General features: G+C 32.8%; 4 protein-coding genes across 4 annotated transcripts; 2 read left to right on the top strand and 2 right to left on the bottom strand.

The window, feature by feature from the left end:
- Window positions 1-62: 62 nt before the first annotated feature.
- Window positions 63-559, top strand: LOC123680410 (protein PET117 homolog, mitochondrial). Its single transcript, XM_045618299.1, has 2 exons — window positions 63-313; window positions 365-559. The coding sequence occupies exons 1-2, from the start codon at window positions 222-224 to the stop codon at window positions 495-497; spliced, it is 225 nt and encodes a 74-aa protein (XP_045474255.1). The 5' UTR covers window positions 63-221; the 3' UTR covers window positions 498-559.
- Window positions 498-8,037, bottom strand: LOC123680409. The gene is made up of 10 exons (XM_045618298.1): window positions 7,804-8,037; window positions 4,950-5,234; window positions 3,474-3,785; window positions 3,103-3,369; window positions 2,281-2,479; window positions 1,948-2,082; window positions 1,696-1,871; window positions 1,395-1,633; window positions 917-1,124; window positions 498-811 (listed from the first exon to the last, which is right to left on the bottom strand). Exons 1-10 carry the CDS (start codon window positions 7,862-7,864, stop codon window positions 567-569), a joined length of 2,127 nt encoding a protein of 708 aa, XP_045474254.1. The 5' UTR covers window positions 7,865-8,037; the 3' UTR covers window positions 498-566.
- Window positions 8,038-10,035: 1,998 nt separating this feature from the next.
- On the top strand, window positions 10,036-11,697 carry LOC123680629 (TGF-beta-activated kinase 1 and MAP3K7-binding protein 1-like). Its single transcript, XM_045618616.1, has 4 exons — window positions 10,036-10,437; window positions 10,488-10,858; window positions 10,909-11,165; window positions 11,255-11,697. The coding sequence occupies exons 1-4, from the start codon at window positions 10,160-10,162 to the stop codon at window positions 11,615-11,617; spliced, it is 1,269 nt and encodes a 422-aa protein (XP_045474572.1). The 5' UTR covers window positions 10,036-10,159; the 3' UTR covers window positions 11,618-11,697.
- A 312-nt stretch (window positions 11,698-12,009) lies between these two features.
- LOC123679873 (4-hydroxybutyrate coenzyme A transferase) lies at window positions 12,010-17,731 on the bottom strand. The gene is made up of 8 exons (XM_045617408.1): window positions 17,448-17,731; window positions 14,783-14,945; window positions 13,920-14,058; window positions 13,724-13,814; window positions 13,453-13,641; window positions 13,142-13,393; window positions 12,844-13,077; window positions 12,010-12,364 (listed from the first exon to the last, which is right to left on the bottom strand). The coding sequence occupies exons 1-8, from the start codon at window positions 17,605-17,607 to the stop codon at window positions 12,180-12,182; spliced, it is 1,413 nt and encodes a 470-aa protein (XP_045473364.1). The 5' UTR covers window positions 17,608-17,731; the 3' UTR covers window positions 12,010-12,179.
- Between the last annotated feature and the right edge of the window lie 92 nt (window positions 17,732-17,823).

Genomic DNA, 17,823 nt, shown 5'->3' with positions numbered 1-17,823 from the left:
CGAGACTTAGAAACATCATTGACGTTTTGAAGAAGAAAAATTTTTTATTCTTTGTAAATGTCAAAAATTTAAATTAACCTAAAAGTCGATTTTATATTTAGATCATATTGGATTATTGAAAATTTTATTAAGATTAATATCAATTCAACTTAATGTTACAGATTGCTTTCTAATCGTTAATTCTGTTTGATGCAAATGTAATTTTTTGAAGTTTTATCATTATGTCTCTTATAGCAAAGCTAGTTTTTGGTTCCTCTTGTTTGTTTTCTGTTACAGTTATCGGTTATGTGCATTATTCACAAGCTTCAGAAAGGTAACAACTATTGATTAAATTTGTTTCATATTAGAGTCATATTTCTTTCAGAGACAAAATGTATGAAGGTGTAATTCGTGATAATGAAAGAAGGCAAAGAAAGGCCGAAAATCTTTACATATTGCAAAAGCAACAAGAGTTGACTGAACAGTTGAAGAAAGAGGAATCTTTGAAAGAAACTTGATTTTTCCAAACTCATATGATTTATTGTACATATAATAGTTCTATTAAATTATGATGAATTGATGCATATTTATTGCATTTCATCACCACTGTCAGCCCATCGCACTCTTCTTGTATCTAAATTGCTGGCTCCTATATCAAAATTTTTATTATACTCTTCATATGCTTGTCTCACGTATTCTTCTTGATAATACTTCTTATATTTTCTCACCATTATAATGCATACAATTGCAAAAATAATTTGAATTAATACCCACGAAATGACCAAACCCAGCAGTAAGGAATAATCTACACATACTTCATTGGTTTCATAATCTGGAAAATAAAGTAACATGTTATCAGAATATATGAAGAACCTATTTGTCTCTTCTCCATTTTTGCTATCGGACAAATTGAAATTAATCTCCTTCATGTACTTACTATATCCTGCAACCAAAACTTTGTTGCCTCCATACGCAAGTCTGTCAGGAGAAAGATTTTGATTTCTGACAATCACCATGATTTCCAATGGTTTTCTGAAGAACTGGGAATTTATGAACTCAAATTCTGTTCGATTTATATTCTCTATAGTTCCATTAAAGGATCTATATTGTGCTCTTTTATGTCGGTTGAGATTTCGACAATCAACCTAAAACAATATTTTGGCATTTTCAAAGAAATCATAGAAATATAATTAATGGTATATCAACTTTCATATTTGGGAACCGATTTTGAATGTAATAAGAATTAAAATTGTCGTATAGATTAGAAACCAGTCATGGGGATATTTGTCATATAAATAGTTGAAACTGTGAGAGTAGTAAAATTATTATATTTATTCGATAATCAGAGATATTGGATTGGGAATGAACAAAAGGTTGAAAAATCTGGCATTTGCACCTGTCGATTGATAACTCACTTCAGGACATTTCTGAGGACAGAATTGAATAATTATACTGAATCTAACAGCAGGGGAAGAGGAAAATTTGAAGGCCTGAAAGGTTCCAGTTAACGTAGTCATGTTTGCTGTTTTTGATTTGAACATAGGTGGGAATACATTGTTGTCAACTGGACAGCCAAAATCATCAAGTAGTATAATGGACTCAACACTATTTTCTGTCATTGCAACAAGATGACTAGCCCAGATATCGTTGTTTCCTGCAATAGAAAAAAATCAAAACATCACAACTCTATTTTCATCATTTATTTTGGTTTCAAACCTTTGGTGGCAGCTTGAACGACAAGGTCAACTTCTTGTCCTATTTGAATATCAGAAACTTCTTCTTTGGTATAGTGATCAACCAGTTTCATCTGAACTAAGGGTCTAGAGGAGTCTCCTCCATTTGCTGGAGAAGTTGTAGAATTTACGAGAAAGCTACCGTTGTCTGAAGGCAACCTGTAATATTGTTAGTTTGAAATACTTCAGTGTTATATCAAATATAACACAACTATTTGAACAAAATTGTGCTTACGGAGCTACAGTAACACCAGTACCAATGACTAGTTTTGAATCATTAGCAAAAATACATCCAACTCTGATCAGTCTATCACCTTGCATTTGAACGAAACTGTTGTATTGAATGATTAAAGATCCACTGAGGAGTCTCCTGCAAACAAACAGAAAAAAGTTGACCTAATATTATATTAGTGTATTTTCCTCAATAAAGCTTCTTTTCTCGATACTAATACGCACACCAGTAATTTTTGACATAACGGTTGATTCTTAGGTGATGCTTTCTGCGAGTTAACATATAGCTTAAGAAGCGTTGAAGAACTCTGTTCTAAAAATCTTATTATTACTTCACCTGTTGTCTGGAGTTACAGCTTCTCTGATGCCACATTGACTACTGGGCAGAGGTAGCTTAAGACTAAGTTGCTTGAAACCCTGACCTTTGGTGAAGCACTCAGGGTTATCTGAATAGCCCTGCATATAGATCCGTCCTAAAAAATTCACTTCTGGGCGATAGTTAATGGTTATTGACTCTTCGGTACATGTAACTGTTACTGAAATAAAATACAGTTTCTTGTTCATTTCATATGCAAAAAAGATGTTCAAGTTCATTATTCAGAAATTTCAATTAATGGTTAGAGGTGGGACTGGAAATCTTAATGAGTTGATTCAATTTTGACTTGGTGCTAGTAGGTGGCAGTTATCTTCGAGATTCATATCCAATGATCTAATAATACATATACATAGATACGGCTTTTAGCGGTCATACAGTGCAGAGCATCGACTCCAACATTAGAGAGAGAAAGATTGAGCCTTATATCACGTGACCACGAGGGAGAGGCTAAAGATGAATTTCGACCAATGGTAAGGGTAACCAAATCATGTGATCTAAGATGGTTCAATATGTTCAACCAATCAAAACATTGGGAGGTTGGTTTGACCTCTAGTCATAAAGTTTAAATATCGTACTTTCTGTTAGGGTTGATTTTTCTCTCTATGCGCTATGTACCTATTATGAGATCATTGTTCATATTTCATAGCTCCGAGGACACAGAATAAATTATTCTCTGGACTACTTCTGAATAATGAACCTTTATTCTGAATGAGAATTGCATTTTTGAATATTATGGATTTTTAGTCTTTTGATTTCGCAAGCTTCTGTCAGATGATTACTCACTATTCAAGCATCTAGCTTTCTCATAATAAAAACCCTTGCTGACTTCCTCTAGCAACCGTGGACCGTATACTTTACTATCTTCACTGTGAATCAGGCAGGTAAAACCCGAAGCACTTGGTTTTAAACTGAAACCACGACAATGAAAAACTTTAATTCCATTACATATCTCTTCACATTCACTTTTAGTCTTTTTTTCAAACATGAGATCAACATGTTGGAGCAAAACATCACCATATTCTTCATACGCACAAAATGTATTATTGTACCCTGTGGAAAAAGTTGGAAAAAAATTTAATTTGGTCATGCTTAAGTGGTACAGTACATTCAAATCAGTCAAGGTGTTGTGTAACTGCAATTTTTAAAGTTATTACCTTGGTGATAGTCATTGGAGCATTGATTCTCGAAGTATTCTTCTACATCTCTACCTGCCCTGAAGCTATTTGGGGTCAAACGTCTGTCAGTATTGCTCAAGGTGCAAGAACCCATGATTGCAGAATTTTTGTCATATTTGGCATCCTTTACCTTGAATTTAGCAGATCTGCATTCGAAATTTTTTGAAGACAGGCAACTTTGTTCGCATTCTATTCTAGTTACTTTTTCTGTTAACGTTTTCGTATCGTTGCCTATTAAGATGGCAGCAGGAATTCTCTCAAATTTCCAAAGCTTATCTGGGCATGATCCACCTGAAAAGGACAGTTAAACATTAAAAAAAGTGAAGTAGTGGAACCCCTTCATTTGTCAAGTCATCATTTTTGGCAACTTAATATAACCGGCCGGGCATAATACTTGCTGCTCTGATCTCTTTAGTCACAAGCAAACACACATACTTACTTAAAGAGTTGTAGAGGAAAGGTACATAGGTGTACAACTTTGCTTCCGCCTTTTTTTTTCCGAAATTCAAGGCTTTATTGTAAAAAATTGGTTATACATTTATGATTCAAAGTATTGTCCTTTGCTGGCCATTATTTTCTCCCATCTTTAGCGCAATGTTCGGCTCAAATGCATTAACTGCGTTCGATAATAATCGCCTATGGTTGTTTCAGTCGGTTTTAACAACTCATAATACACGAAGCCAAGCTGGTCCCACCAAATACTGAGTTTGACCATAGAACCGTGAATATTCGGTTTGGCCTCGACGTGGAAGCAAGGCCGGGATATCCCCATAATTTTCTGCGCTTGGGATTATCGTAATGAATCAATTTTTCGTCTCCAGTCACAATGTGATGCAGTAATCCCTTCCATCTTTGCCTTGCAAGCAGCTGTTCACAAGCAAACAAGCGCTGTTCAGCATCTCTCGGCTTCAACTCGTATAGAACCCAATTTTCTTGTTTCTGAATCATTCTTATGACTTTTGAAATGATCCTACTAATTCTTGTTGCGTTTTACACGAGTTTTGATCAAGAAATGCAACCAATTCTGCATCTTCGAATATCTCTCTTCCATCGTCATGCTGGTCTTCGACGTCAAAATCACCGTTCTTGAAGCGTTGAAACCACTCTCGGCAAGTTCTTTCACTACTAGCGGTCTCACCATAGATATTTGAAAGCATTCGATGAATCTCAGCCGCAGATTTCTTCATATTAAAGTAGAAAATCAAAACCTCCTGTAAATGACGAGAATTTGGCTCGTAAGCTGACTTGTTTAATCGAGAATAACTTTATGATGCAGACACAAATCGACTAATATTATAAAGCTTATTGTATGAAATCTATTTATTTCGACTACCACTTACCGCTACAGCCATCTATTGCAAAACGACGGAAGCAAAGTTGTACACCTAATATAATTTTTACGCTTTCCTTACGTGACGATTTTGGTCGAATGATTACCACAGCAAAATAAACTACCTCGAAGACAGATCTTGACGAACCAAGCAACCCTGTTGTCGGGAATTATGTTAGATTCTTCTTTTCCTTCGATAGGATGTCTGTACCAATAGCAACTGAAGGTGCTGTAATCCAATACGAAGCTTCTACAGTCATCATTACTTTGGCACTTTTGAATACATTCAATGGTAACTGGGTGGGTGTTATTTTTGTACAGTAACATGGCATGATTTTCATCTGATGGCTTGAATCCCAGTACTTTCTCGAAGTGGATATCGCTCTTTTGGCAGTTTGTCGATTGGTCAGCTGAAAATGTTGAGAATGAAAAAAATCAGAGTTTTTATTATACCGCGTTCTACTGGTCCGATTTTGGTGTAACTAATATTGCGCCTGTCTAAATCTACCAAGGTAATTCTTCAGGTGATTAAAATATTCGGTGACCACCAAGATCTCCGGATTTAACACCGTTAGATTTTTTCAGAATTTCAACATTTTCAAATTGTTGAAAATGTTGTTCTTTGAATGTCACAAAAGGAAAAATCTAATAAATCTTAATTAATGAGTGCAAAAAACTTCGGGGGGTGATCTTCATGAAAAAATAATAATAGTTTCCTATATTTTATATATTTTTATTTCGCAAATGGTATATATCCCGAGATATTGGAGTTTTCAATGTTTTCTTAAAAACATTTATAAACGCTTATAAAACAAACTGTAATTATTTTTTTACAGGATCACAGAAGTTTGTCGCACTTCTTAACTAGCACCCTGTATAGTGAAAAAGAAAAATGACGTATGCACGGTCTGTCTGAAATTCTGTGCACGCATTCATTCAACATTGAACGAACGAGAACGGCAGATATTCCAATAAAAAAACAATGTTCGAACTTCTCATAATTATGCATAGTTTTTATGGTCAACATTCAAAGCTAATACTCATTTCTTTCGAAGGTTGCTGTCTATTATCTGATCGACATGAAGTCGTGGTAATGCAATGAATAAACTTTCGATAAAGAGCATTTAAGGCATGACACATCGATTTCAATGACACTTTTCATGTCGCTAGTCGAGCCCATCTATTTTTTATTATTATACCAGGGGCATTTTGAGAACAATATGTGGGAAATCGGAAGAAGTACAGACACTACATTGGAAACCTATAAAAATAATGCAAATCTTGCAATAAGGTTTATAATTACCCCCTTTAACGTAAAATATTCCAACATTAATGAAAAAATCATAATAAATTAAAGAAATAAATAAAAATCAAAACAATTTTTTATAAAAAATATTGTGACAAGATTTAAACACGGTTTGGTGGATCGAAACTCCAAATACATATAAAACCTAGGAAAATTCATAACTCGTGAACTATACGGGGGTAGGAAGGAACTTGCGGTGAAAAAATTTGTATTCATTAACACCGTAGCAAAATGCTTATTTTTTCAATTTGGGTTTTTCAGTGTTTATATGAAATAATAATTTAAAAAAACATGCAAAATTTCCAGTTGATCACATGATCAGAACCATAGAAAATCGAAGAAGAATTTTGGATAACCAATAGATCTGATTGTGTTGAGATTTCGCATGTAGGTACATACAGGGCGAGTCTTTGACTTGTACATATATTTCAACCGAAGATTCCTCACTTTTTTTCCTTTTCTACATTTTCCGATTTATTTTTTTTTCTCACTCAGTATAGCGGGCATTTTTGAGTTGACCGGACTTTGATGGAATTTTATGTTCATCACATCAATAAGAAATTATATTCCGGAAATAATTTCCTTCGACTCCATTTCATTTGCGAAATGAAATAACTTCTTCTTCTTCAGTAAAAATTACATTTTTCATGGATTTCAACAGTCTGTATGTTTTCAACCGAATCTGAAAAAATAGTAAAGGAAAAAAGTCAAAGACTCACCCTGTATCGAATAATCATATCAATATTCTAAGAATTTTACGAAGTTGAAATTTTACATGTTTATGAAGAATAACAAATTCAAGGTTCGTCGGAAAAATTCAAGAAAAATATCTAAAAAAAAATTAGGAAAGCTCAGGCTAAAAGTTAGGAGCTTCTGAGGGCTCATTTATTCATTCATGCGCCAATCGCTCCCTTGAACATCACATATATGTACAGCTATTTGTTTGAAATTAAAAATAAACATGAAATTAACAACTTGGATGATTCTGAAAACAATATTTTTACAGGAAAGTTTTACCCCTAAATTTTCTGAGTTATGAATTTTCGAAAAATATCTATAAGTTTCGGAATTCTCAGTAAAAGTCCATAACAACATAATACTTATAAAAAAAATTAATATGGATTGAGGTATATAATGTGGCATAGGAGAAAATATTAAATCTTTGTGTATAAGATTTGCAATATTTTTTTATCTAATATTTTTGGTTTCTGTAAATCCAAAACGATTCTACAGTAATGCTGAATATTTTTCTAATTAATAATAATAATAATAATAATAATAATGTTTATTCAACATAAATAAACATGGTGAGTTACAGAGGTTTTTAATTCTAAAATTAACTACCTGTGCGTAACTCAAGAAGGTGATTGGTACATTAGGTAACTACAAATTTTTTGAAACTTAAACATTACGCAAAGAGACGCATCTTTATTTTTTCCATTTTTTATAAAAAAAAAAATGAAATACCTATCATTGAAATAGAATATATCAGAATTCATTTGAGTAATATGCATATTTCTATTTATTTTCAGACAACAATTTTGAGATCTAACTAAATATTAAGATGAGTAGAAAAGCCTATACAATACTCATAACTATTTATTCTTCAAACCTAATCCAAATTTGATTTATTTTCAGGTCTTATCTTGATCATGAAAAATTAAACCACTCACCAAAAACGAAAACGCAAAAATCCACTACGCAACAACACAAAATCAAAGTTAATCTCATCATATTCCAACATTATCAAGTGCAAAAATCGTAACAGTTAGAACTGTCCGAAGTCACGAACTCAAACGCATCAATAAAAAAAATTGTAACATTCTAGCGCATTCAAGTACAATCTAAGAAAAATAACTACACCCGCAACATCTCACAGCCTACTGACAAATAGCAGTACCTGTATGTGTATGCATGATTAACACATAGGTACATCGATACCTCTAGTACTTTTGTTACGTAAATATATTTAGTAACCTTGTACTATTTGTCCCTGTGCAAGTGCATATGGGTAATTGGCAACGATAACAGGAATACAAATCAAAAATACAAAAGGCATAATTTCCTTTATGGAAGGTTCTCATATGAAAAAAAATTAGGGATAAACGTTTTCATGAGTGCGAGATATGAAAAATTTAAAAAATCCGCGGCAACCGTAGAATAATCCGAAAAAAATCTCAGCCAAAAAACTATAAGTAACATAATAATGAAAATATACTTCTCTTCTGTTTTCTAACGGTAATAACGATGTTATAATTTTTTCAACTATGTTTCTTGAAAAAATAATAAATGCACGCATCTCTTTAGATGTAGGTACCTATGCTATTAAATATCCATACCAAATCATGGAAGAAAATCATTTTGCTTTCAAATTAGTCTATTCCATAGAGAAATAAACATAGATTGTATACGAATTTTTTACATGTCCCCAACATGGTTAGATTATGTTGTCGGATTGTGATATATTTTCAAATCCACAATTTTACTAAATCATTATGAATGTATATTATATTGAATGAAATATATTCATTTGAGTGATTAAATATGCAAATTTGAATATTTGGAATCCGATATTTTTCCTAATTGTCGAATTTATAATATGCAGAAAATTTATTATTTTCTATATCTACCTGCTGAAATCAAAGGTTTGGCAACTTTTGCTCTCCTAGTGTCATTGGTTGTTTCACGTCATTTGGAGCGTTTGAAGTTTGTTTTCTGAATTTCTGATATATTTAGGTATTCATCTCAATACATTTTGAGTTAATATGGAATGTTGATTCACTATGGGACATAAGAAGTGCGTTCTTTGTGGAGAAACTCGAGTGAAATATCGTAGCACTGATACTTTTCAATTCTGCGCGCTTTCTGTCAAATTTGATAGTTTATGTTGAGGACAAAATTTGCTTACTGAAAATGACATATGCTCCCTCTATCTATTATTATATATTATTTTATTACTCTGAGGTCTATTCAGTATTATAATGGGTAAAATCCGACTAGGGGTTACGTGAATATGGTCGATGGAAATTTTGTTTTCATGTTAATATCAAAATTGAAGATTTGATGATGAAATTTTATGTTTCATGCGAAATTTCGTGAGAAATTATTCATGAGCATTTGTTTCTATTTGTGCTATTTCACACTATTTGATCCTGACTGTGGTCACAATAAAATGACCAAATCGGTTTTTCATTCTTCAATAATTTTCATTTTGAAATAATAGTAAAAGTAAGAAACTAGTAATTTTAAGTATTGAAAGCCCCGAAGAATTTTTACCTATTGTTCTCTTGAAAGAAATAACCAATTATGATTTATCTGCTTATAGGATATGATTTCACTCAGATAAGCGAAACATCTCAATGAGAAAACAAAGGCTAAGATTCTTTTATCGTTAGATTGGTACCTACATCCTTTAAAATAGCCTCTGTAAAATTATTCAATTCGTTGAATAAGTAATTATGTTTAGATTGATAACGTTAGGTTCAGACATTGTGTAAATTTATGATGGCCACTTGTGAAACATCGTTGATGACCTATAATCACGAATGTCCCTCTTCAGTTATGCGTATTGGTTTGCATATTGCAAAAAAGTTTCATAATCGATAATGACAAATATTAGAAAACTCAACGAAGAGTGAAATATGTCGCCAATATTTTGAAACTAAAAATCGAATTTATTCCCATAGCATTCAAATTCATATGAATCATAGATCTGAAGGAAAACCTATTTCAAGAATAAGATGGCAAAAAAAATGTATCTGAATGAATCATTGAAATCTAATCAGAATAAAAATTCTGGACGCTTCTTTTCCAGAAAAATATAAATCGATATCCACGTAAAAAATAATAATTATTTTCGTAGTTCAAAACTGATAAGCGCACTGAGTAAAAAGCTGTTAAATTTGACCTATTTTGACAAAGAGGCAATAAGGTTATGTTTGGTTTTGGAATCAAAACAAATTTAGCCAATTTATGCTAAAAGAAACAAAACTTACGAACCCTGATTGCGAATAATTATTAATTAATAATATGTCTGATCAAAGTTGGACTGCTTCCTTAGAAGTATGTACATATACCGGAATAGGTTTTTCTTTGAATCAAGTCTACAGAAATTCGCAAGAAGAGCATTATTATGAAGATTACAAATGTTACCATAAATTCAGACCAAATTTTTATTATTATGCTATATTTGATGGACATGCTGGTAGTGAAATTGCCAAATTTTGTTCAGATAAATTAACTGCCGAACTTTATTTCGCACAAATTAAAGACGATGCTACTGATGATGCAGTTCGGAAGATTTTGAGGTAAAACCGATAAATGAGTAAATCAATTTCATATCTCTATCCTTCTTCAGAGAGGTCTTTTTTCTGGTAGAAAAAGAATATATGGAATATGTTGGTTCACTTGCCGCTGAAAGAACAATACTCTTGGAAGATATCAAAGGACTCACACCTACTGAAACCAATAAAGAATTTCCAGGAGTTCTAGAAAAATTGAAGCAAATCAACAATAAATTATCTTCAGGAACAGCTTGTGCTGTTGCCTTGATACTGAACAATAAACTTTATGTTGCTAATGTTGGAAACTGCCGGGTTCTTCTATGTCAAACTGATGAAAATGATGTAATGAAAGTTGTAGAATTAAGTGTGGAACATAATCTCAACAACCAAGATGAATTGTTGAGATTATCTCAGTTAGGAATTAAAGTGGATATATTAAAAAATGGTAAGTTATAAGAAACAGAGAAGAATGTGTATTCTAAGAAGAGATTTCAGCATCTACTTTGGGTAATCAAGAAAATACAAGATGTTTGGGTAACTATATGATTAAAGGATGTTACAAAGAATTTAAGGATTTAGAGACTGCAATACAGGAACCAATTACAGCTGAGCCTGATATCAATGGTGGCATCTCATTGGATGAATCATGTAAATTTTTGCTTTTGATGTCTTCTGGTTTATTGAAAACTGTAGGGGAAGTGGTGACAGCTGAACAAGTGAATAAATATATTGCTCAATGTGTTGTTGAGCAGGTAAGTTGTGTTTAGAATATTCAATGGTTTTCAACTTATAAATATCATTCTTCTGTAATATTTAGTAACAAATTCATTTTTTATTTCAGTTCAGGGAGCAAACGAATTTGAACAGAGTTGCACAAGGCGTTATTGATAAAATAGTTCGTATTCACCAAGACCATTACATGACGGACCCTTCTAAATTGAAAAACAGGGAAGATATTACCCTTATGGTCCGAAATTTCAATTTCCCACTTCACAGTGATACCAGTTATTCTACTTATAATGCCGTTACTGCCTCTCACAACTTCAGTTCTACTAGCAGTTCTGGCCCAATGAATACCCTACAAATGAATGGTTTAGGTCCAGATCAAAAAATTAAGGCATATGTGGACTTCAACGATTTTTATGTTTGCTTAGAGAAAGCCAAAAAGGAGGGCAGGTGTCCAGAATGGATGAAGGATTTGTAAGATTTTAAGTTGAAGTTTTGTTTGTTAACATGTATTTGTTTTATTGAAGCAAAGGTTTTTATTATACTTTTTGAAATGTATTTTGTGTTTGATGATCCCTCCAAAGTCTTTACTTTTCAGCTGGCTTTCATTTTCTTCAAATAATTGTGATTTCCAAATTTTGTATCAAGATTGATATTTAATGATTCGATGTGGCTTACTGATGAAGATTTTGCAGTCGAAATCAATTCTGTCCGGCCGCCATATACTCTATAGCTGTAAGCTAGTCACAGTCCAGAAAGTTTCAACTTGAGAAAATTATTAAAAATATAAATTTGAACAAGAGCTCCTAACTTCGCGGTTTTTTCATCTTTGAGCCATTTTCAGTATATGTTTCAATATTAAAAGACAACTTCATTGAAATATGTTTTTATTAAAACTTAATATTGTAAAATATTACTCAGTATGAAGAACTCGATAACAATTTGTTTTTTCTTTTTTGAATCATATTGCTATATAAAAAATATTGTGTTGTTTGTATTAATTTTTTTCCACTTATGATAGAATATATTTTGAACCTAACCTAAGCAGAGGGCATAACTTTGAGTCGTTCAAAAGCGGCCTTTTCCAGTTGTTCCCTATGATCAGGATGTGCAATATTGATCAGGGCGTGTGCTCTTTGTCTTAGAGATTTTCCGAACAAATATGCAATACCATGTTCAGTCACAATGTAATGCACATGAGCTCTTGATGTTGTTACTCCAGCACCTAAAATAATTAATAAACTCAATTTATATAAAAAACAGAAAAAAAAAGTATATTGCAAGAAACATTCAGAAGTTATGAAGGGTCTAACGATAAAATAAATTTTGATTACTCTAAAAATTTCAAAGATCTGTTCTTGGAAATAATAAACCAAAAGATATTAGATATCAATTTACACTTTATATTAATCCCCACACTAGAAATTTATGAAATAAGTCTAAATTGTGCCCAAAACATTCTGCCTCAAGTTGCAAGTCTTCACTCTACGTTGACTAATCATATAGTTATCTGGTAGATATTTTATCTGCTGGATTCTTATCTGGGACTTTATCAGCAAGTGGTGAAACAGGATCTTACTGAGATATTCTTCAGATTGTGAATGTTTCCCATCAATGACAGGTAAGGTTATGAGAAAGAGAGAAAATTTTATCCGTCACAAGTGTCATAGGTGGAGGAATCAATAATATGATTTTCATACTAACCAGCTTTGATCATGTTGACGATTTTCGATTCACCCTTTTTGGTGACAGAAGGTAAGGCAATAATGGGCTTTCCTTTGCCATCATGAGCTTGTGCAGCTCCTCTGATGAAATCTACCTGACCTCCGAACCCAGAATACATTCTGGTTCCAATTGAATCCGAGACAACTTGACCTGTTAAATCTACTTCAATGCACGAATTTATTGCTGTCATACAGTTTTGTGAAGCTATGACATCTACAAAAAATAAGGGGGGTTATTATAGTACATTATCTAGTCAATTGTTATTTTGATCACTCACCTGTGTTATTTACATAATCTACAGTTAATACTTCAACAGCAGGATTATTATTAACGAAGTCATACAATTTCTGGGTTCCAATTAGAAACGAAACGACAAATCTTCCTTTGTGGTATCTCGGTTTGAGATTGTTCGTAATACAACCCTTGTAGTATAAATCGGTTACACCGTCAGAAAACATTTCTGTATGGATACCCAGGTTCTTGTGATTCGTTAATTGGGATAATACTGCATCTGGAATACTTCCAATTCCTAAAAAGTACCTCATTTCAACATTTCCCTCTTCATTTCATTAGATTATTGACTCTTACCCATTTGCAAAGTAGCACCATCTACAACCAAATTTTCGGCAATGTGCTTTCCGATGGCCATTTCTACAGGGTCTTGCTTTTTGGCCGGGTGTTGAGGAAGAGGTTCATCAATATTTACCGCGTAATCTATGTGACTCACATGTATAAGACTGTCTCCGAAGGTTCTAGGCATCTGTTTGTTTACCTGAGCTGAAAAGAAAATTATTGTAATACTTTGATGGAAACATTTTCAAACAATTTGATGATCAGATGAGACTATTTAATTTCATACCTATTATGTACTTTGATTTGATCATTGCTGCCCTCACACAGTCTACGCTGGTACCTAAACTGCAGTAGCCATGATGATCTGGAGGAGAAACCTGAAAAATGTTTGCAATGAAGCAATATTTTAAATATTTCTCTTCGAACAATTGCAAATTTCTGAAATATTGAAAGGAAAGAATAAGAATTCATTGCATACTCACGTGAATAACTGCAATGTCAGGGTGCAATACGTCCCTATGGAACAAAAGAGGAATTTCATGCAAGAAAATTGGTATGGCATCACTTCGCCCTTCCGCAACAGCCTTTCTTACGTTTCCTCCCATGAAGAAAGAAAGTGATCTAAAAATTTAAAGTGCTAAAATAAACCGATTGAATGAGAGTGATACTATTTATACAGAAGGCATTCCAATTAACAGGCCAATTGAAAAGTCCCCGTGCTACCATAGTAAAACACATTTTTTTGGCAAAATTCGATTTTTTTATTCAACATAGATGCCTTCGAGGGCGATACAGCTATTATAGCGATCTTCCAACTTTTGGATACCATTTTTGTAGTACGATTTGTCTTTCGCTTCAAAATAGGCCTAAGTTTCGGCGATTACTTCTTCATTGGCGCTAAATTTCTTTTTAGCGAGCATTCTTTTGAGATCTGAGAACAGGAAAAAGTCGCTAGGGGCCAGATCTGGCGAATACGGTGGATACAGAAGCAATTCCAAGCCCAATTCATGCAATTTTGCCATTGTTTTCATTGATTTGTAACACGGCGTAGTGTCTGGATGAAACAGCACCTTTTCTCTCTTCAAATGGGGCCGTTTTTTCAACGATTTCGTACTGATGCCATAACCTTGCCAGCTGTTTTTTCTACACTCACAAACTAATGGTCGGACCGCTGTCAAATTTTGACACGTATCGTTTGAACTAAAAACCATGGATTTAATACTAGCACCGCCATCCGTGCATCAGACCGGGGACTTTTCAATTGGCCTAATAGGTACATTTTATTGTATTATTTGGCTACTACTAGAACTTGCCGACACATCTAGAGCCTGATTGTGCAGCTCACCTAAAGATGCCCTCACATTCAGGATCAGTGTAAGGAGCATGACCCTCTGTATGCATATGACACACCCTTACATCCTTAAGCTTTTTTGTTTTGCCATGTTCGGTCATGGCATGCAATAAAGTGACTGGAGTAGCGGCAGCTCCCTGGGCAAAAACCAAGTTTCCTGAAAAATAATTACATTAGCTACCTTTAATATCAAATGCAGAAGGCTTTTCAGGCTCTTAAGTCAGTTTTTCAACTGATGCTTCGCCTACAACTGCGGTAGAGATCTTCAGAATTTGAAGTAGTCCAGTATCAAGGTACAATTCTTTTTTTATTGTTCATTTGGCTTGGTTGAAATTTAGAGGGGCTAAATGTTTATCAAAAAAATTGTTGTCATAGTCAGAGAGTAGCACCAGGAATTGATAATTTGAAAAGCCTGTTAAAAGGGATAGACAATAATTTTTGTCTATAAGTAACACATCTCTATGTTTACAAAGCTCCATACATACTATTAGTTCATAGCAAGTGCGTTTGGTGATTTTTAGATGAATAAAAATATAAACAACCACCATATTTCCCTGATGTGACTCCGGCCGATTTTTTTTATTTTCAGATCTTAAATTGCAATTTTGAAGCATCCGTTTTCAGTCAATAGTTGCGTAAAAAAGAATTTTCAACCCAACTACAATTTTTGTTATTAGTAACAATAATTTCAAGCCAATGTAATACCCTTTGTGGTTTCCATTTCAATTACAACCGATTATTTATAGATAATTTCTTGTAAAAATCATAAATACGATATAGTTACTATTTATTTTCGAATCAAAATAAATACGCCAATAACACAATGAACTCTAAGTTGATTGATGTTGTAAGTATGATTTATCGTTTCATTATACTGATATTCAATATTGTAAACAACCAATTTTTCATTTTCAATCATACCGAGTATGATATTTGACAAGGGTGAGTATATTATAAGCATATGTCGAGCGATAAGAGCTTTTTGTGTTTGAACTTGCCAGAGAAATTATTAAGTAAACATATTATTCGTGAATATGCAGCAAATTTCAACTAGAAACGATGTAATCAATCAAAATTTCGATAGAAGTATCTAGTTGGCGTCGAAAGTTTTTGCGCACTAGTTCAGTAATTGTTGAATTACGTTCCATTCAATTACTCGAACGGATGTGTATACCGTTTGAAATATTGAGAGACATTTCAAATGTCCAAGAAGAATAGATCGATTTAGGACAAAGAAAATTTATAATTTCCATATTAACGTAATTGGTAGATATCATAGTTTCAATTCTTTGAAAGATAACCTAACTCAAGCTGACATATCGATATTATTTTTTTGTTGCAACGAGAATCACAATGTTAAATTTAGATACCTAAAATTTAAAAAAGCAGTTCCATTACTTCTCGTATATTTTAATCTACGATCCTACCAAACTTGTTATTATCGGATTTCATGAATAAATATTTGACCTTTGTTACTCTGATGACAACTGTCCCAAAGTTTATGATTTTAATCGTTTCCCACACTGAAATGGTTTTCCAACCAGTGAAATGGAGTGTATAAACTTTTAGAATTTTATTCAAACTAAATATTTGATGATTAACCATAAGTTATCTCATATTCGATAAATTAACGTCATTATTGGAAATTTTATTGTCATAAACCAAACTTGCCGATTATAGAACGAATAACGATAATATGGAGACAATATGCAAACGATTCATTAAAATTTGATAAAAGCTGATATCTATGTTAATAAACTCGTCCAAGCCTTATTATACCTATTTATATACAGAAAATTCTTTCTGTACGATGGTTAACTATTTATCCAATTGCTTCCTAAATACAAACATCTAGGGAGCAGTTCATGACACGATATACCTAGTACTTATCTAACATGCAACTTGACTAGGAAGAAAATTGATACTGAATAAATAAAATATCATTTTTTAATTCCCGCAGCAGTTCCAAATAAGGTTATTGTAGATTGTTTTGAATGCAAATACCTAGGTAGCTATTTAATATTTATTGTCCAAATATTTGAATGAATATCTTTGGAATTGTAACAATGGTAGGTACACTTGGGTGTGTTAATTATAATATCTATATTCAGGTTGAATCATTCAATTTTTACAATTTCATTTGATATTTTCCCCAATTATTACAGTTTTCACAACTTCAAAATTATATCATATCAGGTAGGTACTTAAATGGAAATAAATAAGACGATAAAATAAAATTTATGTTTAAAAAAATTAATGTGAAAACCCAATAACCTTCACAGTATTGGCGATGCTGTATTATTAAATAACATCGAAAATTTATTGGATCTATTTTTGGTGTATCAAATAGCATATCAAGAAATCGTTACTACTGAAAACAGAATTGGTCGTGTCTTCATCACCTCAAACTAATTTTCGAAACAATATATTCGTATACGTGAAAATGCATTAATTGCAGAAGAAGCTTTTATATTCCATTCACAATTTTTATTAGATATAGCAATAAATTTAAAGGGTGTAACAAATTGTTGCAGTTCATAGTCCACCGAGATACCTATAACTACTCAGTAACATAATTCGAGGTGTATATTCAAGTAGAAATTTATTGAAGAAGAGTTTTATAGGGAAATTAAAAACTTTATGCAATTCTTGAACTCACCGGACTCCAAGACTTCGAAAGCTTTGTCCGCAGTTACCCATTTTGGCTCTTTTCCTTTTATAAAATGTGAAGGCTCCCTTACATACGAAAAATATGATCTACTTCCTCGACATAGTTTTGATAAAAAACCTATTTTCTTTGCTACTCCACAACCGGCCATGACCGATATTTATCTTTCAAAAATGCGCACCACACAACCAAACAGACAGAACAACAGGCCGGGACTGTAGTTCTAAAAACGTTTATCGGTAAATAAATAGAATATCCATGGGATTGTTATCCTTTCAATAACAGGAATCTGGATTAACGTCAATGGTGGGTTAATTGAACTATTGATAAGAATGTGGCACCCTCTTTTATGTGACCCATGAAGTAA

This window comes from Harmonia axyridis, chromosome 5 (assembly GCF_914767665.1).
Source record: "Harmonia axyridis chromosome 5, icHarAxyr1.1, whole genome shotgun sequence".
In the NCBI taxonomy this organism is placed as follows: Eukaryota; Metazoa; Arthropoda; class Insecta; order Coleoptera; family Coccinellidae; genus Harmonia; species Harmonia axyridis.
Note: the sequence above shows the minus strand (reverse complement) of the source record. Positions and strands in the feature narration are given on the sequence as shown.

What these genes read in the sequence shown, in the direction of transcription:
- LOC123680410 (XM_045618299.1), top strand. Translation starts at nt 222, where the DNA reads ATGTCTCTTATAGCAAAGCTAGTTTTTGGTTCCTCTTGTTTGTTTTCT. An exon ending in TATTCACAAGCTTCAGAAAG is followed by an intron (nt 314 to 364) that starts GTAACAACTATT and finishes TATTTCTTTCAG; the next exon opens with AGACAAAATGTATGAAGGTG.
- LOC123680409 (XM_045618298.1), bottom strand. Translation starts at nt 7,864, where the DNA reads ATGATGAGATTAACTTTGATTTTGTGTTGTTGCGTAGTGGATTTTTGC. An exon ending in TTTTTGCGTTTTCGTTTTTG is followed by an intron (nt 5,235 to 7,803) that starts GTGAGTGGTTTA and finishes CAACATTTTCAG; the next exon opens with CTGACCAATCGACAAACTGC. An exon ending in GTCCTCAGAAATGTCCTGAA is followed by an intron (nt 1,125 to 1,394) that starts GTGAGTTATCAA and finishes ATATTGTTTTAG; the next exon opens with GTTGATTGTCGAAATCTCAA.
- LOC123680629 (XM_045618616.1), top strand. Translation starts at nt 10,160, where the DNA reads ATGTCTGATCAAAGTTGGACTGCTTCCTTAGAAGTATGTACATATACC. An exon ending in AGTGGATATATTAAAAAATG is followed by an intron (nt 10,859 to 10,908) that starts GTAAGTTATAAG and finishes AAGAGATTTCAG; the next exon opens with CATCTACTTTGGGTAATCAA. An exon ending in CTCAATGTGTTGTTGAGCAG is followed by an intron (nt 11,166 to 11,254) that starts GTAAGTTGTGTT and finishes TTTTTATTTCAG; the next exon opens with TTCAGGGAGCAAACGAATTT.
- LOC123679873 (XM_045617408.1), bottom strand. Translation starts at nt 17,607, where the DNA reads ATGGCCGGTTGTGGAGTAGCAAAGAAAATAGGTTTTTTATCAAAACTA. An exon ending in GAATGTGAGGGCATCTTTAG is followed by an intron (nt 14,059 to 14,782) that starts GTGAGCTGCACA and finishes TTAAATTTTTAG; the next exon opens with ATCACTTTCTTTCTTCATGG. An exon ending in CAAATCAAAGTACATAATAG is followed by an intron (nt 13,642 to 13,723) that starts GTATGAAATTAA and finishes TTTTCTTTTCAG; the next exon opens with CTCAGGTAAACAAACAGATG.